Raw genomic sequence first — 19,216 nt, 5'->3', positions numbered from 1 at the left:
TATCATATAAAACATCTTACTTAAGATTATGTATTCTGTAAGACTTCCTAGTTGTATACTGTATCCCTTTTGCTGTGTTCAAAGTGCCAAAATCATGGGATTTATTGGTACCTCAATTGCTAACCAATCTTAGTTTCTTTTTTTTTTTTTTTGAGACAGTCTCACTCTGTTGCCCAGGATGGAGTGCAGTGGCACAATCTTGTCTCACTGCAACCTCTGCCTCCTGGGCTCAAGTGATCCCTCCCACCTCAGCCTCTGAAGTAGTTGAGACTACAGGCATGCACCACTATTCCTGGCTAATTTTTGTATTTTTAGTAGAGATGGGATTTCGCTATGTTAGACAGGCTGGTCTCAAACTCCTGACCTCCAGTGATTCACCCACCTCAGCCTCCCAAAGTGCTGGGATTATAGGCCTGAGCCACTGGGCCTGGCCCTCAGTCTTCTTAACACAGTGTTTCAGTAGCTATTACCATTCAGTCAGCACATGCATTGCTGACTTCTACATTTCTACATTAATTAGACCTTACCACTTGTATTAGTCCATTCTTGCATTGCTATAAAGAGCTACCTGAGGCCTAATTGATTCAAAGTTCTGCAGACTGTACAGGAAGCATGGCTGGGAGGTATCAGGAAACTTACAATCATGATGGAAGGCCAAGGGGAAGCAGGCACATTTTACTTGGCTGGAGAAGGAGGAAGAGAGAGTGAAGGGGGTGGTGCTACACACTTTTAAATAACCAGATCTCCTGAGAACTCACTATCGCAAGAACTGCAAGGGGAAAATCCACCCCTCATAATCCCATCACCTCTCACCAGGTCCCTCCTCCAACACAGGGGATTACAATTTGATCTGAGATTTGGGCAGGGCAATAAATCCAAACTATATCATCACTTTAGACCTTACCACTTCCCTCAACTCCAGACATATATCCAGCCATCTACAAGGCTTCTCTTTGATTCAACGGACTTCTTGAACTTACTGCTTCTAGTACAGAAACCTTGGTTTTCATTTTCAAAAACTCTCCCCTAGTCTTTCTCATCTCAGAAATGGGACCATAATTTTTTCAGATGTGCTGAGTTCCCAATCCTAGAAACAATCTTGGAATTATTCTGTTGTCTTCATATCTAATCAATTGGTCCTGTTATTTTCTTCTCTGACCACTTCTTGTCCCGCAGACTGCTACTTCTCAAGTCCCTGAGACCATCACACTTTTCCTGGATTATCATAAACTCTTCACCACATTGCGCCTTCAACCCATTCCAGTTCTCCTCATCCTATTTTTCATAAAGAAATTGTGATATTTTTAAATGTAAATCAGGTCACCCAACTTATCATCTCAAAACCTCCCAGTGGTTTCCCAGCCCATTATAAAAGGTCTGAAATCCTCATCATGTCCCCTAAAATGACACGTACTCTTGTGTCTGCCTAATTTCTAACATCATTTTTTTCCCTGTCCTCTACTACAGTTGTAAAATGCTTGTTCTTCTGCTTTTAAAACACTTCAAACTTACTTCCTGCTCAGAACCCTGCCTCTACCCTCATCAGCCAGTCCCTCTTCATTCTTTATTTTCTTTTCATAGCATTTATTACCGCATGGAATGTTTTTTGGTCAGGTTTTGTTTTCTCCTTCCTGTCAGTAGAATGTAAAGCCTACTGGAATTTATATGAGAGACAGTACGTTGTCAATTTTATTGCTGTAACTAACATCTAGAGCGGAATCTGTTATATAATAGCTGTTCAACAAATACTTTTCAGTAGGTCAATGAATGACTGCATGAATGTATCCATCCGTCATTCTTATTTTAGAATTTATCAACACCATCACTGTTAACTATAATTCTGTTCTTATCCAACCAGCTACTTATCCATCCACCCAAAGAAGATTGATTGGCACCAATTTTGTGCTCCACTGATAGCCTAACTAGAGAAACAAAATCTACCACCAAGTCCCAGGCAGGAGCATATTTTCACTGGGTATAAACTGATGTTTCCACATCTCTATGGGATCTTTTTGTCCCTTAGTCACTTCTCTCCATGACCACCAACTAATAGGCTCTCTCTTAATTATTGCAATGCCTACTGGGTTTAATTCTGTATAATCATCAGGTTGCTTCTGGCTTTGGGGGATGCTGATTTAAGAGTAGGATACCAAGACCTCTTTCATCTGCAATCACTTGGAATTTAAGGATTATTTCTTGCTCAAAAAAAATTGTTTAACCAAAAAGTCAAGGGACATCATTTAGTGATAAGACCAAAGTGCCTGGTCCTGGTTGGTAAATCAAATGGGTTGGCATGAGGTCAAGATGGGCATGGCATGGTAATGTTAACCTATAGACTGAGCAATGTTGTGCATAAAGGAGCCAGTTTTCATGTTTCTAGACCATGATATTTACCGTCTAAATTTCCTGGGCCTCCTTTCTTTTTTTTTGACTAGGTGGTGTCCCCCTTTTCATCAATGATAATGTCAAAAGGCCTCTCTGGCACAGGTTTGCAATTTCTACGCTTTCTTGATATTGAAAACATCATAGAGTTAAAATCAGGCTGCAGCTGTTGCTTGTTAGTACCATAACTTTGCCGTATGTTCTAAGGTTTGTGAAATAGAGAATAAATCCCTTGGAGCTGGAGATTTTCAAACTTTTGGCTTTCAGTGTAAACATAAGGTATTCTACTTTTGAAAGAACTATGAATATACTAAGCATTTTGACCAACTCATCTTTGATCTCAGGAAGCCAGCATAGTGCTTAGCACAAAGTCAACGGGTAATTGATGTATGATGAGTGAGGTCTTTCTAACTTTTTCAATAACTGCTCAGTTCTGGAATGGGTTTAAAATTAAACTGCTTTCCGCTTGCTGCACTGAGTCAATCTTTTATAATTCAAAAAAAAAAGCTAAGACTCCAAAATATCTTTTGTGCAACTTTTTTTTGCCTTTACATCGCGGACATAGAATGATAAGACAGAAGATTCCTGGGCAGAAAAGCAGGAGACCTTGTTTCTGCTTCATATGGGCTGATAACTGAGTGTGTGAACTTGTGTAAGTTGTTTTACCTCTCTGGACTTTTGTTTCTTTATTTGTAAAATGAAGGGCTCAAATTAGATCTCCTAAGAGCTCTTCCATGTTTCACATTCTGTGAGCTTCTTGCTTAGACACCTTCAATCTTATGTCTAACCATGCTAAGGTAGTGTGTGTTATGGGGAGTTCATTGCATTTCAGGTGTTTTCCCCCATATTGAATTAAATCCCTCATTTGTCTCTGCTTTGTACCTCCGGCAACTTTATTTTAGGTTGTGAAGTTGGCTGCCAGGTTTTCTTTTTCTTTTTTTCTATTCTTCTTGAACTAAGTAGTAAAAAAGTTACTATGACAACGGAGTAATTTTCCTGGATGGCCACATTCAATTTACTTAAGTAGATATTAGGATTGCAACATGTTTCATTAGCTCCGAGGCCCTTGGGATGTAACACTGAAGTGCTGTGCAGGCCAGAGCTTCAGGTTAAGCCCATTGAAACCTGGGTCTATTGACTATATAGAGATGACATTTTCCTTACAGGGCCTGTGTCTTAGTTGCTTGGACTTGATAAGTATCAAAAGAAATTGCTGAAGGAAATTATAAGAAGATCTGCTACTTTAGCTAACAAAAAAAGAAATGGAATAAAAACTTTAAGCACAGTACTAGATACTATAAATCAGAAAGTAAATAGCCAAGATATTAAAAAATATGTTTTGCATCTGTTTGTTTATTTTCCTTCAATATGAAAGAGGAAAATAGAGCTTTATTTAAATTAAAGATCAGATTCCCAAAGGCAGTATATTAAGCAGAAGGAAATTATATCTAACTAATGTCCAGCAGTGAGAAAATGGAGTGAATTTGGTCATTTGAGGAAACTGCCAATTCTGATAAATAATCATGAGTAATAAGCATTAATATTTATAATAATAGTATCAGTAAACACTTTTGAATGCTATATGTCAGACATTATGTTATGATTACCACATGAAGTGTATGTTATTATTATTATTATTCCAGTTTTACAGGTAAGAGATTTAGAGAGGTTGATGACCTGCCCAAAATCATGTTAAGTATGCAAACTGAGTAGCCAGTTTGGGATTATCTCACTCTCACATCTTATGCTTAGCCTTAATCTGTACTTACATACTCTAAACATACCATACCACTACCCAGATCATTGCAGATGATGCAGTTAAAAGCTGGAGAAGGTTTCAGGGTGCATAATCTCAGCCTTCCTCAAGTACTAAGCCTGTGTTAAGTGTGGGTGTGTCTGGACACTAATTTGGAAATGACAGGTTGGACAGGCTGGTGTCGGTGCATGTTACAACCCTGGGATGATTTTATGAGACACACTGGAGGGCTTCTGAAGGGAGGCTAGTGATGTATCATAGACTTCTGAAAGTTTTTTTTACAATTAAAGAGAACCAGGAAGGCCGCCTGTTGTTAATATTTTAAAAATACTGGAAAATAAACTGTACACACATGCACACACTCATATCCACACATTCTCTATTCAATGCAAAGATGGTGTAGCTGACCCTTGACCAACACAGTGTTGGGGGTGCTGACCCCCTGCATAGTAGAAAACTCCATGTTTAAATTTTGACGCCCCAAACTTAACTACTAATAGCCCGGTGTTGACCTGAAATCTTACCGATAACATAGTTTATTAACATGTATTTTGTATGTTACATGTATTACATGTACTGTATTTTTACAATAATGTAAGTTAGATAAAAGAATATGTTATTAAGAGAATCATAAGGAAGAGAAAATATGTTAACTATGTATTAAGTAGAAGTGGATCATCATAAGGTCTTTGTTCTTGTCTTCATGTTGAGTAGGCTGAGGAGGAAGAGAAAGAGGAGGAATTGGTCCTGCTTTCTCAGACGTGGCAGAGGAGGAAGAAAATTTGCATGTAAGTGGACTTGCATAGTTCAAACTCATGTTTTTCAAAGGTCAACTGTACTTAGACACTGAAATGATGATTACGAGAACTCACTACGCATTTTCTTCCAGACTCAAACTGTAGGTTCTATACTCGCAGTAAACATTGCATGTCAGAGAGCAGAACAGAGCCCACTGTTCAGATAGGGCTTGCATATGACTGGGACATCTCCTAATGTGCAGGCCATCCTCTAACTTTGGCTTATTTTTTAGGTGGGAGACACAGGGTGGGGCATAAGAAAATGCGACTGAGTCTGGTGGAGCTGTGGCTATGCCTTTGCTGTACCACTTACCAGCTGCAACGTCTTAGGAAACTGATTTAACTCCCTGATTATCAGTTCCCTCAGCAGCAAAATGGGGATGATTTCTTACAAAGAAGCAAAGCCAGGACTCTGGTGAGTTGGTAGAGTAGAGTAGCATGAAATCTACCTGCATGAAGATCTTAAAGAAACTCGAGGGAAGGCACATGATGCGTTGACCTTCGCTTAGTGTGGTAGACATTATCTTCCCAGAGCCATTCCACCCCTCCCCCATTAAACTGTTAGTGTGAAGATTGGGTGGGCCTTAAGTAGCAAAAGCCAGTCAGCATTCATTCATCCCCTTTGGCACAGTCATTGTGTCAGGGATGGGCAGAAACCATAGGTCTAAGCCAATCAACAAATGCCATCCACCCGACCAAGTTAGTCAAGTCAGAACCTGGGATTATTTTATCCATGATTGGAGAAAGAATAGGACCCCTCTCTTACCTTGAATGATATGATATGTGTTTATAAGATCTGAGACTGCTGCAACCACAAGGGAAATCACTTGAAGATATAGATGTCATATATAGGAGGATAGAGAAAAGAGAATGACAAGGAAATGGAGCCACAGTCCTGAACGAACTATTTCTAAATTCCATACTAGCTTTTTTCACACAAATAAGATAATTCCCTTTGTGGTTTAAATCAGTTGATCTGAGTTTTGAATTGCTATTACTTGCAACTAAAAGCATGCTAATAAATCCGTCCCCCACACTTACAATCCTTTAGTTGTCAGAGGACAGTAATGCTTATGAGATCAGAATGTGCCTGTCCCTTAAACTTGTTCCTTTTTGAAGTGTTGACCACCTTCTATATCCCAGCACCGTCCACCTTGCCACTACCAAACTTTGGACACGTTTGATGCCTAGGCTGAGATAGCTTTGTAACTAGAAGTTAAATGAGAATTTTACTACACTCTGAGGCACACTGGGTTTAAGCTGCATTGCTTTAAGAACATCTAATGGACATTAATGCAAAAGAAGGGGCTAGATCTTTTACTATGCCCATAGATATCCACACAGCTTTGACCATAGAGGATAGCAACGCATTTGTGAAGAGCAAATAGTGGCTATTTTTCTTTACCAGGTTATCTGTGACATCTTACACCTAAATTTAAAGATATAATTATATCTATGTACATTAAGTATGGCTAGTACAGTTTTAACACAGGCCTATGGAATAAAATATATCACGTTTTACCACTTTTTATTTGACTGCCTGAAAAGCTATGAGAGAGGGTACAGGAAAGTAGCAAAGGAGGAAAAACATGAGAAAGAATAAATGATTCTAGGAGCCAGCATAGGTCAGGGAACTGGTAAGTAGGAGAACCAAATCATGTGGCTCTGCTTAACCTTATCTTGGTGGCGCTTTTAACTCTATATATTTAATCCTCAAGTTACAAACCTTGTACTAGCATCATGTATTAGTAAAGGCAAAGCTAACTTATTTAATAAATAAGCACCAAAATTCCAATGGCCTAATACAATAGAATTTTCCTGTTGTATTCATGTAACAAGCCAAGACAGGCAATCCTGATCTGTGTTGTTGATTTTTCTCCATGAGACATTCAAGAACCCAGCCTTCTAGCTCATGGTCTGCTATCCTCTAAGGCAGGAGTTGGTAACTTACAGCCTATGGGCTACATATGGCCCTTCACCTCTTTTTTTTGTAAATAAAATTTTTTTAAAACACAGTTCCAAATACTTGTTTATGTATTGCCATGCCTACTTTGCACTATAAAGGCATTGTTGAGCAGTTATGACAGAGATCATATGGCAATAAAGCATAAAGAATTTATTACCTAGAAAAAGTTTGTTAACGCTTGCTATAGGGCCCATTTTTCATCTACATTGAACCAGCAGGAATCGAAGTGCATGAAGAAGTTACAACCACTTCTTTAAAGCCTTGGATCAGGCAAGACACATATTTCCTCTATTTCCATTTCATTGATAAAAACACATAGCCACTATAGATGCAAGGAGTGCTGGAAAGTCTCTAAGTCAGTCTCTAGCTAAGCCTCTTCTCAGAAATATCTCAGCATCAGAAAGGGTGAGACATACACCTTGATAGACAACTATCTGTTTCTGTCACAAAACATCTAATCGTAAGCCCAAAAGGAACCACAGAAGTTATACTTAATTAGTTCATATTCATCAAGTGTACCCTATGTTTTGAACATGTTGGGTTATTACAAAGAGAGGTGAATAAGACTCAATCCAGTAATTGAAACCACATATATAGATTTATTTCGTGCTTGTTACAGAAAATTCAAATTCAAGACAGTCATCTAGAAGGATTGTGGAGTGAATGATGGGCTGGTTGGGGAAAGGAGTCTGGTTCTTGATTCAGTGCTGCCCTAGATATTAGCTATTGGCTATTACCAGGTGGGTGGTGGGGGGGATTGGAGAATGATTTTGTTCTGCTTATAAGACTTGGGGCAGAGACTGTCAGAATTGGGGATCAGTGGGCATGGAGATCCAGGTTACATGGGCAATGCCATGAAGCTCACCAAAGAACTGTGCTGGCAATGAAGGAAGATTGAAGTTGTCAGCAATAAAACTAGCCTCAGCTGGTGAGCTGAGGAGTCAAGATAAACTTGCCTATCAGGCCTTTGTAATTTAAATTCAGTGCTTTTTCCTCTACTCTATACTACTCTTTATTTGATTAAATTCAATTAAGTGCCTACCTTTTGTTTGGCAGTGGGGATACTGAGAAAATAAGATGCCCTCAAGGAACATATGATTTAGTGGAGGAGATAAACACAGAAATAGTTTAAATAAATATGGCAATTCTCCTGTGAATGTCATGCCCAGGTGCTTAATCCCATGTGAGGGACTGGTTTAGGGTGTTAAGAATAACTTCCTAGATGTGATGACACCTGAGTTATGCCTTGATAGCTAAGGATTAGGCAGAGAGAAGAGAAGGCACCAAGGAAGGGTTGCCCAGGGAGATAGAATGTCATCGGAATGCCCATAGACATCTAAAGCAGTGCAGTGATTTGGAGGAAATTAATGTTTCTGAAATTGTTGGATCATAAAGTTCAAGGGGCAAAATATTAGAACTTGAAGCTGGAACAATAAGCAAGGGTCAGATGACAGAGATCCAGTTAGACCGTGTTGAAGACCTCAGATTGTATCCTTTCAGTGTTGGGAACATTGAAACACTTCATCTCTCTGTTGCCCTTTCTTTGCAAATAGGACAGACTCAGGGCATTCAGAATAGAATGTTCTGCTGAGTTGTTGTGAAAACTACAATGTAAGGAGAAGCATGAAAAATGCTGCATATTCCATGAAACAAAGAAGCCACGCTTGAAATCAGAATCTCCAACAAACCCGGATCAATTGTGGCATCCTTAGCTTGGCCGTTGAACAGCTAAGGAGAGGGAATCACTCCAAGGGTGTTTTTTTTTTTTTTTTTTCTTGAGATTTTGAAAGGTAGGTTCTTTTTTATTTATTTATTTTTTAATCCATCTAGCTTTGGCTTCAATATGATATGTCCTAGTTGTTATTTTCAAACATATTTCTTTCCATTGTTCTGGGCCCTGTTTTACCTATAAAGAACTAAGAGGCAATCCTTTCATTGTGAGAGGGGTGGGCATCCACCTTGAAGCTCTGGATGACTCCCTGCTTCACTTCTTACCTGTTTACCTTTAAAAATAACTGCTTTCTGTCCAGCCTTGCTGGATGCTGAAACGCATTTTGAGCTCTCAGAGAAGGGACTCCTTTCCCTTTTTAGCAACTTCTCTTGTTTATATCAATGCCTTATTTCTATATTTCACTCCTTGCCACTCTTTCCATTCTCAACTGTCATTGCCATTTACCTTGGCAATAAATAAGGAATGAAAGGCGAAACAAAACAGCCCGCCACGGTTACTGACAATGATATGTGTGGGGAATTTTTCAGAAACCTCAGAAAGGAGACTCCAGTGGTTTCTCAGCCCACAAATTTCAGCTACACGGGGAACAATAGCTCTTATGCCTACCTTCAAAGGACAAGATGAGGCATGGGCCTTGTTTTTCCTTTTTCTTCCAAGCTTCAAACTTGAGCAAACAATCTTTACTTAACCCACATGGAAAACTTGCAAACAGAAACACATTCCTCCTCTCCTATTAGTGCTGGGATGAAAAGCAAACTTCAAATTAGTTAATGTTCATGTCGTTAAGTGGTTCCCTATCGACTGGAAGGAAGTAGGTAGGGAGCTGACTTGGAGAGGGGCTACTGCTGGCAGGCCAATAGCAAATGAAAGCCAAAATCACTCGGGTTGCAGGAGAAAGGTTTTTAAAAATAAAAGCATAAAGAAATTTTCTGGGCAGTACAGGACCTCATCTCTGTTGGATGCTAGAGACCCCCCCTACATGACACATCTGGGTCACTGTGAGAAAGAAAGACTTGGGAAGGAATATCCTGGTTGTTATCATGGTCTATGAATATTTATGGAGCAGCCCTTAGTAGGAGTGCCTGGCGCCACCACACACTTTTATTGTTTGGCAGATTGAAAACCAGCTCCAAGCTCACTCCTGGGTCCTCTGAAAAGAATGTCTAGATTTCCAGCAGTGAGGTGGCTGCATCATTCCTGTTGGAAGACATGACCCTCTTGTTCCATGGGCAGGAATGTCTATAAGCATAATTTGAAAATTGAAACAGTTTGGGAACTGAACAGCCCTTACAGCGAGGGTCTTCAGAAAGTGTCAGCTGTATATCCAGAATCTACAAAGAACTCAAACAAATATACAAGAAAAAAACAAACAACCCCATCAAAAAGTGGGCAAAGGATATGAACAGACATTTCTCAAAAGAAGACATCCATACAGCCAACAGACACATGAAAAAATGCTCGTCATCACTTGCCATCAGAGAAATGCAAATCAAAACCACAATGAGATACCATCTCACACCAGTTAGAATGGCAATCATTAAGAAGTCAGGAAACAATAGATGTTGGAGAGGATGTGGAGAAATAGGAACACTTTTACACTGTTGGTGGGATTGTAAACTAGTTCAACCATTATGGAAAACAGTATGGCGATTCCTCAAGGATCTAGAACTAGATGTACCATATGACCCAGCCATCCCACTACTGGGTATATACCCAAAGGATTATAAATTACTCTACTACAAAGACACATGCACACGTATGTTTATTGCGGCACTATTCACAATAGCAAAGACTTGGAATCAACCCAAATGTCCATCTGTGACAGACTGGATTAAGAAAATGTGGCACATATACACCATGGAATACTATGCAGCCATCAAAAAGGATGAGTTTGCGTCCTTTGTAGGGACATGGATGCAGCTGGAAACCATCATTCTTAGCAAACTATCACAAGAAGAGAAAACCAAACACTGCATGTTCTCACTCATAGGTGGGAACTGAACAATGAGATCACTTGGACTCGGGAAGGGGAACATCACACACTGGGGCCTATCATGGGGAGGGGGGAGGAGGGAGGGATTGCCTTGGGGAGTTATACATGATATAAACGTTATGCACATGTACCCTAGAACTTAAAGTATAATAAAAAATAAAAAATAAATAAAAAAATAAAAAAAACAAAACAAAACAAAACAAAAAAAACAAAAAACAAAAAAACAAAAAAAAAAAAGAAAATGTGGCACATATACACCATGGAATACTATGCAGCCATCAAAAAGGATGAGTTTGCGTCCTTTGTAGGGACATGGATGCAGCTGGAAACCATCATTCTTAGCAAACTATCACAAGAAGAGAAAACCAAACACCGCATGTTCTCACTCATAGGTGGGAACTGAACAATGAGATCACTTGGACTCGGGAAGGGGAACATCACACACTGGGGCCTATCAGGGGGAGGGGGGAGGAGGGAGGGATTGCCTTGGGGAGTTATACATGATATAAACGTTATGCACATATACCCTAGAACTTAAAGTATAATTAAAAAATAAATAAATAAATAAATAAATAAATAAATAAAGTGTCAGCTGTTTGCCTAGGGGTTAGCCATGTCATCCTCATACCTGTGGTGAAGTAAGTATTTAAGGAAAATTCAGGGTAACACTATCCTGGTAGTTAAGAAAAACAAACAAAAAGGACATACCAATTATTTTGAACAATTTGAAAATTGAGTTAGAAGTCCTAAGTTAGAGGCAACCTTTGGCTTAGTGCAATGTCAGAAGCCCCCCAGAAGGGCTCCTGTGAACCACTACACTCACCCTGAAATATCGCTATTAAGTCATGAATATTGGAAGGGTTTTAACTATGAGTCTATAGGGTGTCCGTGGATGTATATCAGAGGGATATATAAGAGTACATAAGCTTGCTAAAATTCTAGGAACATTTCATATATGTATCTGTGAATGTATGTGTATGCATATTTGTTTGCATATTTCTCAGGGAGGAGAGTCATTGCTTTTATCAGATCTTAAAGGATTTTTCTAAGTCTTAAATACTGAAAACCACTGTTGAATTTTAGAGTAGAGATGGACATCAGAAATATTTGACCCAGTCCTTTTTCAAATTGCTTTGCTGTGCTGAAACTTTTGTGTAGATGAAATTCACCTGAGATGCTTGTTTAAATGCACATTCCCGAGCCCTACCTCTAGACAGGCTGATTTAGCAGATTTTGGAGTGGGATCCAGAATTCTGCTTTTTAAAGAAGAATCTCAAAAGGCTGGGAGCCGTGGCTCACGCCTGTAATTCCAGCACTTTGGGAGGCCGAGGCGGGCAGATCACCAGGTCAGGAGATCGAGACCATCCTGGCTAACATGGTGAAACCCCGTCTCTACTAAAAATACAAAAAATTAGCCAGGCGTGGTGGCGGGTGCCTGTAGTCCCAGCTACTCGGGAGGCTGAGGCAGGAGAATGGCGTGAACCTGGGAGGTGGAGTTTGCAGTGAGCTGAGATCGCGCCACTGCACTCCAGCCTGGGTGACAGAGCAAGACTCCGTCTCAAAAAAAAAAAAAAAGAAAAAAGAACCTCAGAGATCATGAGCCACATGCATGAATCAAAGGTCCTACTGTGAAAGGAGAGTAAACTTAAGACATACTGGGAAGTTGATGGTCAAGTGCACAGGGTTGGTAGAAATCATCTTCAAACTAGAGCAGCTCTACTTTTTTTCTGCTTCACATATTGAGCTCCCATGTAATATTCTATTTTGCAGAAAGGCTAAAAAAACAGCATGGACATCACTAACATAATTCACCTACCTTCTTATAGAAGAGGAATCTAAGGCCAAAGAAGTAAAGTGATACTGTCAAGGTGACATTAGCTTTTAGTGGTAGGGGAGGAGCAAGAACCCAAGCCCCCTGATTGTTTGTCCAGGCGTTTTCCAACACGGCTGATTCTCCTTAAAGCTACACACTGTAGTTAAAGCATCAGTTTTTAGCATATCATTGGGGAAGGAAGATAGGAAGTATTTAAACTTTTTTACTCAGTCACATAAAGAAGTCTTCCTGGCCCGATGCTGTAGGTCATGCCTGTAATCCTAGCACTTTGGGAAGCTGAGGTGGGTGGATTGCTTGAGCCCAGGAATTAATGACCAGCCTGGGCAACATGGTGAGACCTCATCTCCACAAATAAGAAAAGTGAGCCTGGAGTAGTGCATACCTGTATTCCCAGCTACTCAGAAGGCTGAGGTGGGAGGATCACCTGAGCCTGGGGAGGTCGAGGCTGTAGTGAGCCATGATCAGGCCACTGCACTCCAGCCTCGGCAACAGAGTGAGACTTCATCTTAAAAAAAAAAGAAAGAGTCAGAGGGCTAGGAATGTTTGAACTAGAAGGGAACTGAGTAATCAAGAAGACCTGGGTGAGGCTGCCCTGGGAGCCTGATAGAAACAACAAAGGCATCTGGAGCCCATGCAATGAAAACAGCTTCATAACTTTGTCTGGTGCCAGCCTTGCCACCCAAGAGATATTACCTTCAAGAAGGTCCCAAGAAAATAACTTATGGTTAGGCCACCCTGGGAGTTCTTTTATTCATCTATAAATATGAGTCTTTTCTTTGGTTTCAGGATTATCTGGTAAGTAATGGCTTCAAGGTGATTCTTCAGATTTGACTAGAATTTCTAGCATGCTATAAAATTTCAGGTTAGTTTAATAGTGGGCAGGAAAATACACCATTCTTCACAGAGTTTAGAGCTGTATTCGTTTAGGAAGATGAATTTCAAAAGTTTTCAAAGCCCAGTTAAAGTAAATTTGGGTGGTGATATCAATTAACTAGGCTAACAGGAGTTGTAAAACCAGTCTGAAAATGTTTTCCAACCTCTTTCAAGATTTCTGATGCTGCTGGATTCTGACTTATGAAAACAGTTTATTTTCTTTGTTCTCTATTTCCATTTTGGATCTTGGCCAGTTTTAAGAACTAAGAATTTCAAGGCTGGTTTACAAAACTATCAAACTTCGTTTTTTGTTTTTGTTTTTTTTTTTAACTTCATGAACTGTTAACACGGAATATGCAGTGATGCATGTTCCAGGATGCAAATAATCAACTCCTTTAAAAAATCCAGTATTGTATTTTATACAGTTTTGTATAATGACATTCAGAATTACAACCTGAGGTCCTGTGTCATCAATGGAAGACTCCATTCTAATCAGCCCCTATTTAGTGCCAAGTATATCTTACTGGGTTTTATTGTGTCATGGAGCTCCAGGCATGGACAAGTCCAGCCAGTTCTGACATGTTAAGGCCTGTTCAAAGGCCTGAAGGGATGGGCCCTCTAGTGCACTATTTCTATGAATAAAAAAGGTAATTGGGAAAAGAAAAGCCAAAAGAGCACTATACCAGCTGCAAAAGGATTTCTCCCTGATGGAAGAGTTGGGTGTGTAAGTTTGAGAGGTAGATGATGCTATTAGAGAAGACAGACTGTTGGCTTTATCTTGAAGAAATCATATGAAGTGATTCCTTCTGGGGCAGTGCCAGACATTTAGGAAGGTAGGGCCATGTGCTGGATATTTGATTTTTGTGGCCTCACCAGATTCACTTTCTATTTTTCCCCTCCCTGCTGTAAACTCCAGAGCTGACCTTGGGCTCCCTCATGCTCTGCTTCTGGTTGGGTTTGCTTAAGGCATTGCTAGAAGACTGATAGGAGAAAGCAGAGTAGGGTCAGGGTATTACTATCCTGGTTCCTTCCATGTCCTACTCTGGGAGTTTCTCTCAAGTATAGGCCATAGCTCTTCGGTATCCTTATTAGCCTCACTCTTGCTGTCTCTCCAGGTTCTCCACTGACTCCCTTTCTTGCCTCTTCAGACCTGGAGGTGATCATCTGTTACTCACCTTGGGGGTAATGCACTGTTCCTTGTAGTTTCCTTATATACTGTCCACAACTCTAGCAAGAATCCTTTTACTAAACTTGCCTTAAATTTTCCAATTTGAGTGTGCCGTCTGTTTTCTGTTGGGACCCTGATTAATACAGGGGTGTAGTAATGAGGCAGTGAAATGAATGCTGTATCATTAAAAATTTGGTCAGAAACTGAGCACACACAATAGGAAAGCTCTGTGCCTTAATATGAGCAGGAGAATCTGGAGGATATTAGGCCCTGGGCCCAGCCCTCCCAGTGACCTGTTAGAAGTGATTAGAGCACTGTGACAATCTGTCTAACTGTGGTCTTTTTAGATAGACTGGTTTGCTCAAATAAGGGCTCCCTAGACAGAAATATCAGGACAATAATGCTCTATTTCTGGATCTCTTTTAGACCATCCTCTATTTGCCTATTTTACTCAGTTTCTAATTTTTCATTTCTCAGCCTCCTTCACCTCTTCTTCTGACATGCCATTACAGTGCAGTATTTATTCTTAACTTACCTTTGATTAAAGTCAGTTTAGAGTGTTGTTTTAACTTTGACCTTGGGACCTCTTTAGGACACAATAATCACTATTCATAGTTAATATGTGTTGTATTCTTGTTATGACCAGGCATTTTAGTAGATGTTTTAAATTCATAATTTTATTTCATCTACACTACAACATCATGATGTAGGTATTATTATTTTCCCCACATTACAGCTGAGGAGGCTTGCATGATTAATAAGTGGTAGAGCTAGAACTTAAACTCAGGTCATCCTATGTGGGCAAACTGTGCTTTTACTATTTGGCTCTTCACAGCATTGCTATAGGAAAATAAACCCATACCCTATGTTTGTGACTGGCCGAGCTTCTCCCTGGGAGGACGCAGTGAAAGACTTCTCTGCAGCCACAATATAGAGAATGTCATTAATAACATGGGAGAGTGGATAAAAGTGATGATTTGAGGACTATACCAGGACTTCCCTTGCTTTGTGCTAGATGAGAGGAATGGTTTGGGATGAAGTCCTGTATTTTTGCGTATAAGTATTAAAATTTATTCATTTATTTCATTCAATACACATTTTTAAAATCTACTATGGGCTAGATGCTAGGGATGCAGAAAAAGATATAATACAGTATTTGCCTTTGTAAGGCTTAAAACCAAGTGAAATAAATAAGTATGGGAATATGTAAATGTAATTTAATTCCCACAGATTTAAAGACTTCTTTTGATCTTGGTCATGAATGCAGCTCTGTGAAGACTGTTTGAAAATAGGTATTCATGTCAACTATAAGGTCAATACTTCTATTTAGAGTGAAGTCTAAAATTGATAATGTATATGAGCAGTGTATTAGTCAAGATACTCCAGAAAAACTGAACCAATAGGATATATGTATACAGTATATAGAAAGATTTATTTGAAGGAATTGGTTGACATAATTATGGAGACTGGCAAGTGCAAAATCTGCAAAATGGCCCAGCAGGCTGGAGACCCGAAGAAGAGCTGACTCTACAGTTCAAGTCCAAAGATTGTCTCCTGCAGCATTTCCTCTTGCTTGGGGGAGGTTAGTCTTTTGTTCTATCCAGGCCTTCAGCTGATTAGAGGAAGCACACCAGCATCATAGAGGGTAACTTACTTTATTTGAAGTCCACCAATTTAAATATTAGTCTCATCCAAAAACACCCTCACAGAAAAATCCCAGAATAATGTATCTGGGTGCTACATATCTGGACACTATGGCCCAATCAAGTTGACACATAAAATTCACCGTCACAAGAAGGCAGAAGGAGCCTCAGGAACCAACACAATTAGGAAAAGCTGGGCTCCGGAGACTACATGACCATCTCACTTCTTCACCATGGGTTACAAGGACAGAACCAGTTGCCACTACTTGAATTAAGCAGAGTAAACATGAAACCATGAGGTCAGGAGGAAAGCTAGATATGTCTCTGGCAAAGGATAACTTGCTAGGCTAGGTCTATGTCAAGGACCAAATCATCATTTGTTTATTCATCCACTTTTACATTATTTAATTCATTTATTTAACACATTTTTATTGAAAAAGTACTAAATGCCAAGAACTTTGCAAGGTTCAGAAAACTAGCAACTTTGCTAAGGATACAACATTAAATACAATGGATGCAGTTCTTGCCTTTATGGCATATACTGATTTAGAGGCAAGATGGACAATAAACCAATAGTTGTTTAAATAATTACTTTATTATAATTCTAATAAGTGACATTAAAAAGGGGTATGGTACAATGAGAGGATATAACTAGTTAAAATAGCAGGCATTGAGAGCTATCATCAAACCTATTCCCTTGTGCTCTTGGGCATGTAAGTAATCTGTATTTTCCATCCCAAACGCAGACACATTTTTAGTTGGATACGACAATATAATTGAATTATAATCAATAAAGTGTGAGCAAAAATAATATATGCCATTACACAGTCTAGCCTATAAAATTCTCCCTTATACAATATTCTGTGTTCTTTTTGCTTTGACTTGAAACATATGAACATGATGACCGTTGAACCTATGTGTTAAAAATGGCAGAACCACATATTGGAAGCAGATTGGCTCTCTGAAACACCACACAGAAGTCACCTACCAAACACCAGCATTGGACTATTACATGTGGAAAATAACTTTATATTGGCTTTAGCCACAGTGATGCTGATATTTGCTCATTATGAAGCTAGAATTGCAATAATTAATATAGAAACTAATTCTGAAGTTACAATGCAACATAAACTTGAAATGAGGTACTATCTACATATAACAAACATTTCAAATAGGTGACATTGACCTATCGCTAATAAGCTAGGCAGCCATAAAACTCTTAAAGGTTGGATAAATGAAGGCCCATTCTATGAATTTGACCAAATATTTGGTAAAGTTATTGGCTATGATAACTTGAAGGCAGAAAATGGACCTATTCAACCTGTGGTTTCAGTTATTAATTGATGGGTGATTTTGTATACCAGGACACATATGACTATGTCTGGAGATATTTTTGTTTGTCATGACTAAGGTGGGGTGGTGCTATAAGCACAGAGTGGGTAGACGCCAAGGATGCTGACAAATATCCCACAATGCACAGGATAGATCCCTAAAATGCTTAATTATCTGGTCTAACATGTCAATGGTGTTGGGGTTGATAAATTATATTCTGGGGGATACAATTGGAAAAACTCAGAATAATCATAAATTGGTTTTCATTTCCACCTTTTACCAAGATGTTACTGGGAAAATAAAGCTAAATCCAGAAATAATTGGATAGTTGCCAGACAATAAGAGAATACTGAAAATGTTTGATTCTTTAAACAGTCCCTCTTCAACCGTGAACCATAATAGGTGAAATCTAAAGAGGTTTTGAGTAACAGTGACTCATTTAGACAGAGCTCTGGAAGTACAGATTAAAGGTCTGTGGCCTTCCTACCCAAGTCTATGATTTCACTGCTCTCAAGATATCATCTATTAATGTGAAAGAGATTACCTTGGAAGATGGAAAGCAAATACCTAAATTGGGCTTGAGAATTTTATCTAGGAAATAACCTTGGGCATAGTCACTAGAACATGGAACTGATTAGTAACTAGATTAAAAGCCTATGAAGGAGCCCAACAAGTATTTGAGGGAAAGGTTTTGTCAAAGACATTTTCTTCGTTAGAGCATTAGTATTGCCTTAATGAGTAGTTACTTAGTGTGAAGGGTTTAAGAAAGTGTCTTTGTGGAAATTGCATTTAAGCTGAGTCCTCAAAAATGGAATAATCACCAAGGTAAAGAAGTAAAACATTGTGTAGTTCCTGAAGTTAGGAACTGAATGAGAGCGAATATATTTGAGATACAGTAAATTGAAGGGAGCCTAATGAGAGATAAGGACATTAGGTAAGGACAAGAACATACAGGGCTTAAAGGTTACAGAGAGAATTTGGGTAGCTTGTGTCTTTCTAGAAATTTGTTCATTTCATCCAGGTAACCTAATTTGTTGACATACAATTGCTCATAGCATTTCTTTATGATTATTTTAATTTTTCTTTTAGCAGTTTGAATATGTCATCCCACTGCCTTTGGCCTTCATAGCTTCTGATGAGGAATCAGCTGTTAGCATTATCGAGAGTCCCTGTTACATGAGTCGCTTTTCTTTTGCTCTTCTCAAGATTCTCTCTTTGTCTTTGACCCAGGTCTAGAAAAAAGAAGAATTACATGAAGATATGTGGAGACAACAACCTTTTGCAGCCAAGGGGAGAGGTTCAGAAGAAACAAAGCCTGCTGATATCTTAATCTTGGGGTCTAACATCCAGAACGGTGATAAATGTTATTTAAGCAACTCGGTCTGTGGTATTGGTGACAACAGTCCAAGCAGACTAATGCAAGCCCTGACACAGACTTTATGCAATTTAATTCTCCTTTCTCACTCATAATTTTCTCCTCTGTAATAAACTCTAATTATCAGTGATGAAAATTAAATGTGTGAATATGTACATTATTGTTTAAAGATGAGCAAAGAAAACCAACACCCTTGTTTTTGTTTAACGGATCTACTTATTTTTAAATGGAAATGTTTAAGCAGATGTAGATTTTTTTTTAACAAAATAAAATACTATCCTTTTCTCAGCTCTTTCAAAAAATACACACTTATTTTCTGAGGAGACATTTTCACTTGGTTGAATGATGTTTAATTCAGCTTTGCA

The 19,216-nt window shown here is 39.0% G+C and overlaps 1 protein-coding gene across 1 annotated transcript in view; it reads left to right on the top strand.

Annotated features, from left to right (window-relative positions):
- METTL15 (methyltransferase like 15) overlaps positions 1–18,969 on the top strand; it is a 474,150-nt gene extending 455,181 nt beyond the window's left edge. The window contains exon 7 of the mRNA XM_033208108.1: positions 18,707–18,969. Within this exon, the coding sequence (XP_033063999.1) occupies positions 18,707–18,732 (26 nt within the window). The 3' untranslated portion in view covers positions 18,733–18,969. The remainder of the gene's footprint in view (positions 1–18,706) is intronic.
- Positions 18,970–19,216: the final 247 nt, after the last annotated feature.

Source organism: Trachypithecus francoisi, unplaced genomic scaffold, assembly GCF_009764315.1.
Source record: "Trachypithecus francoisi isolate TF-2019V2 unplaced genomic scaffold, Tfra_2.0 Lachesis_group8, whole genome shotgun sequence".
In the NCBI taxonomy this organism is placed as follows: Eukaryota; Metazoa; Chordata; class Mammalia; order Primates; family Cercopithecidae; genus Trachypithecus; species Trachypithecus francoisi.
Note: the sequence above shows the minus strand (reverse complement) of the source record. Positions and strands in the feature narration are given on the sequence as shown.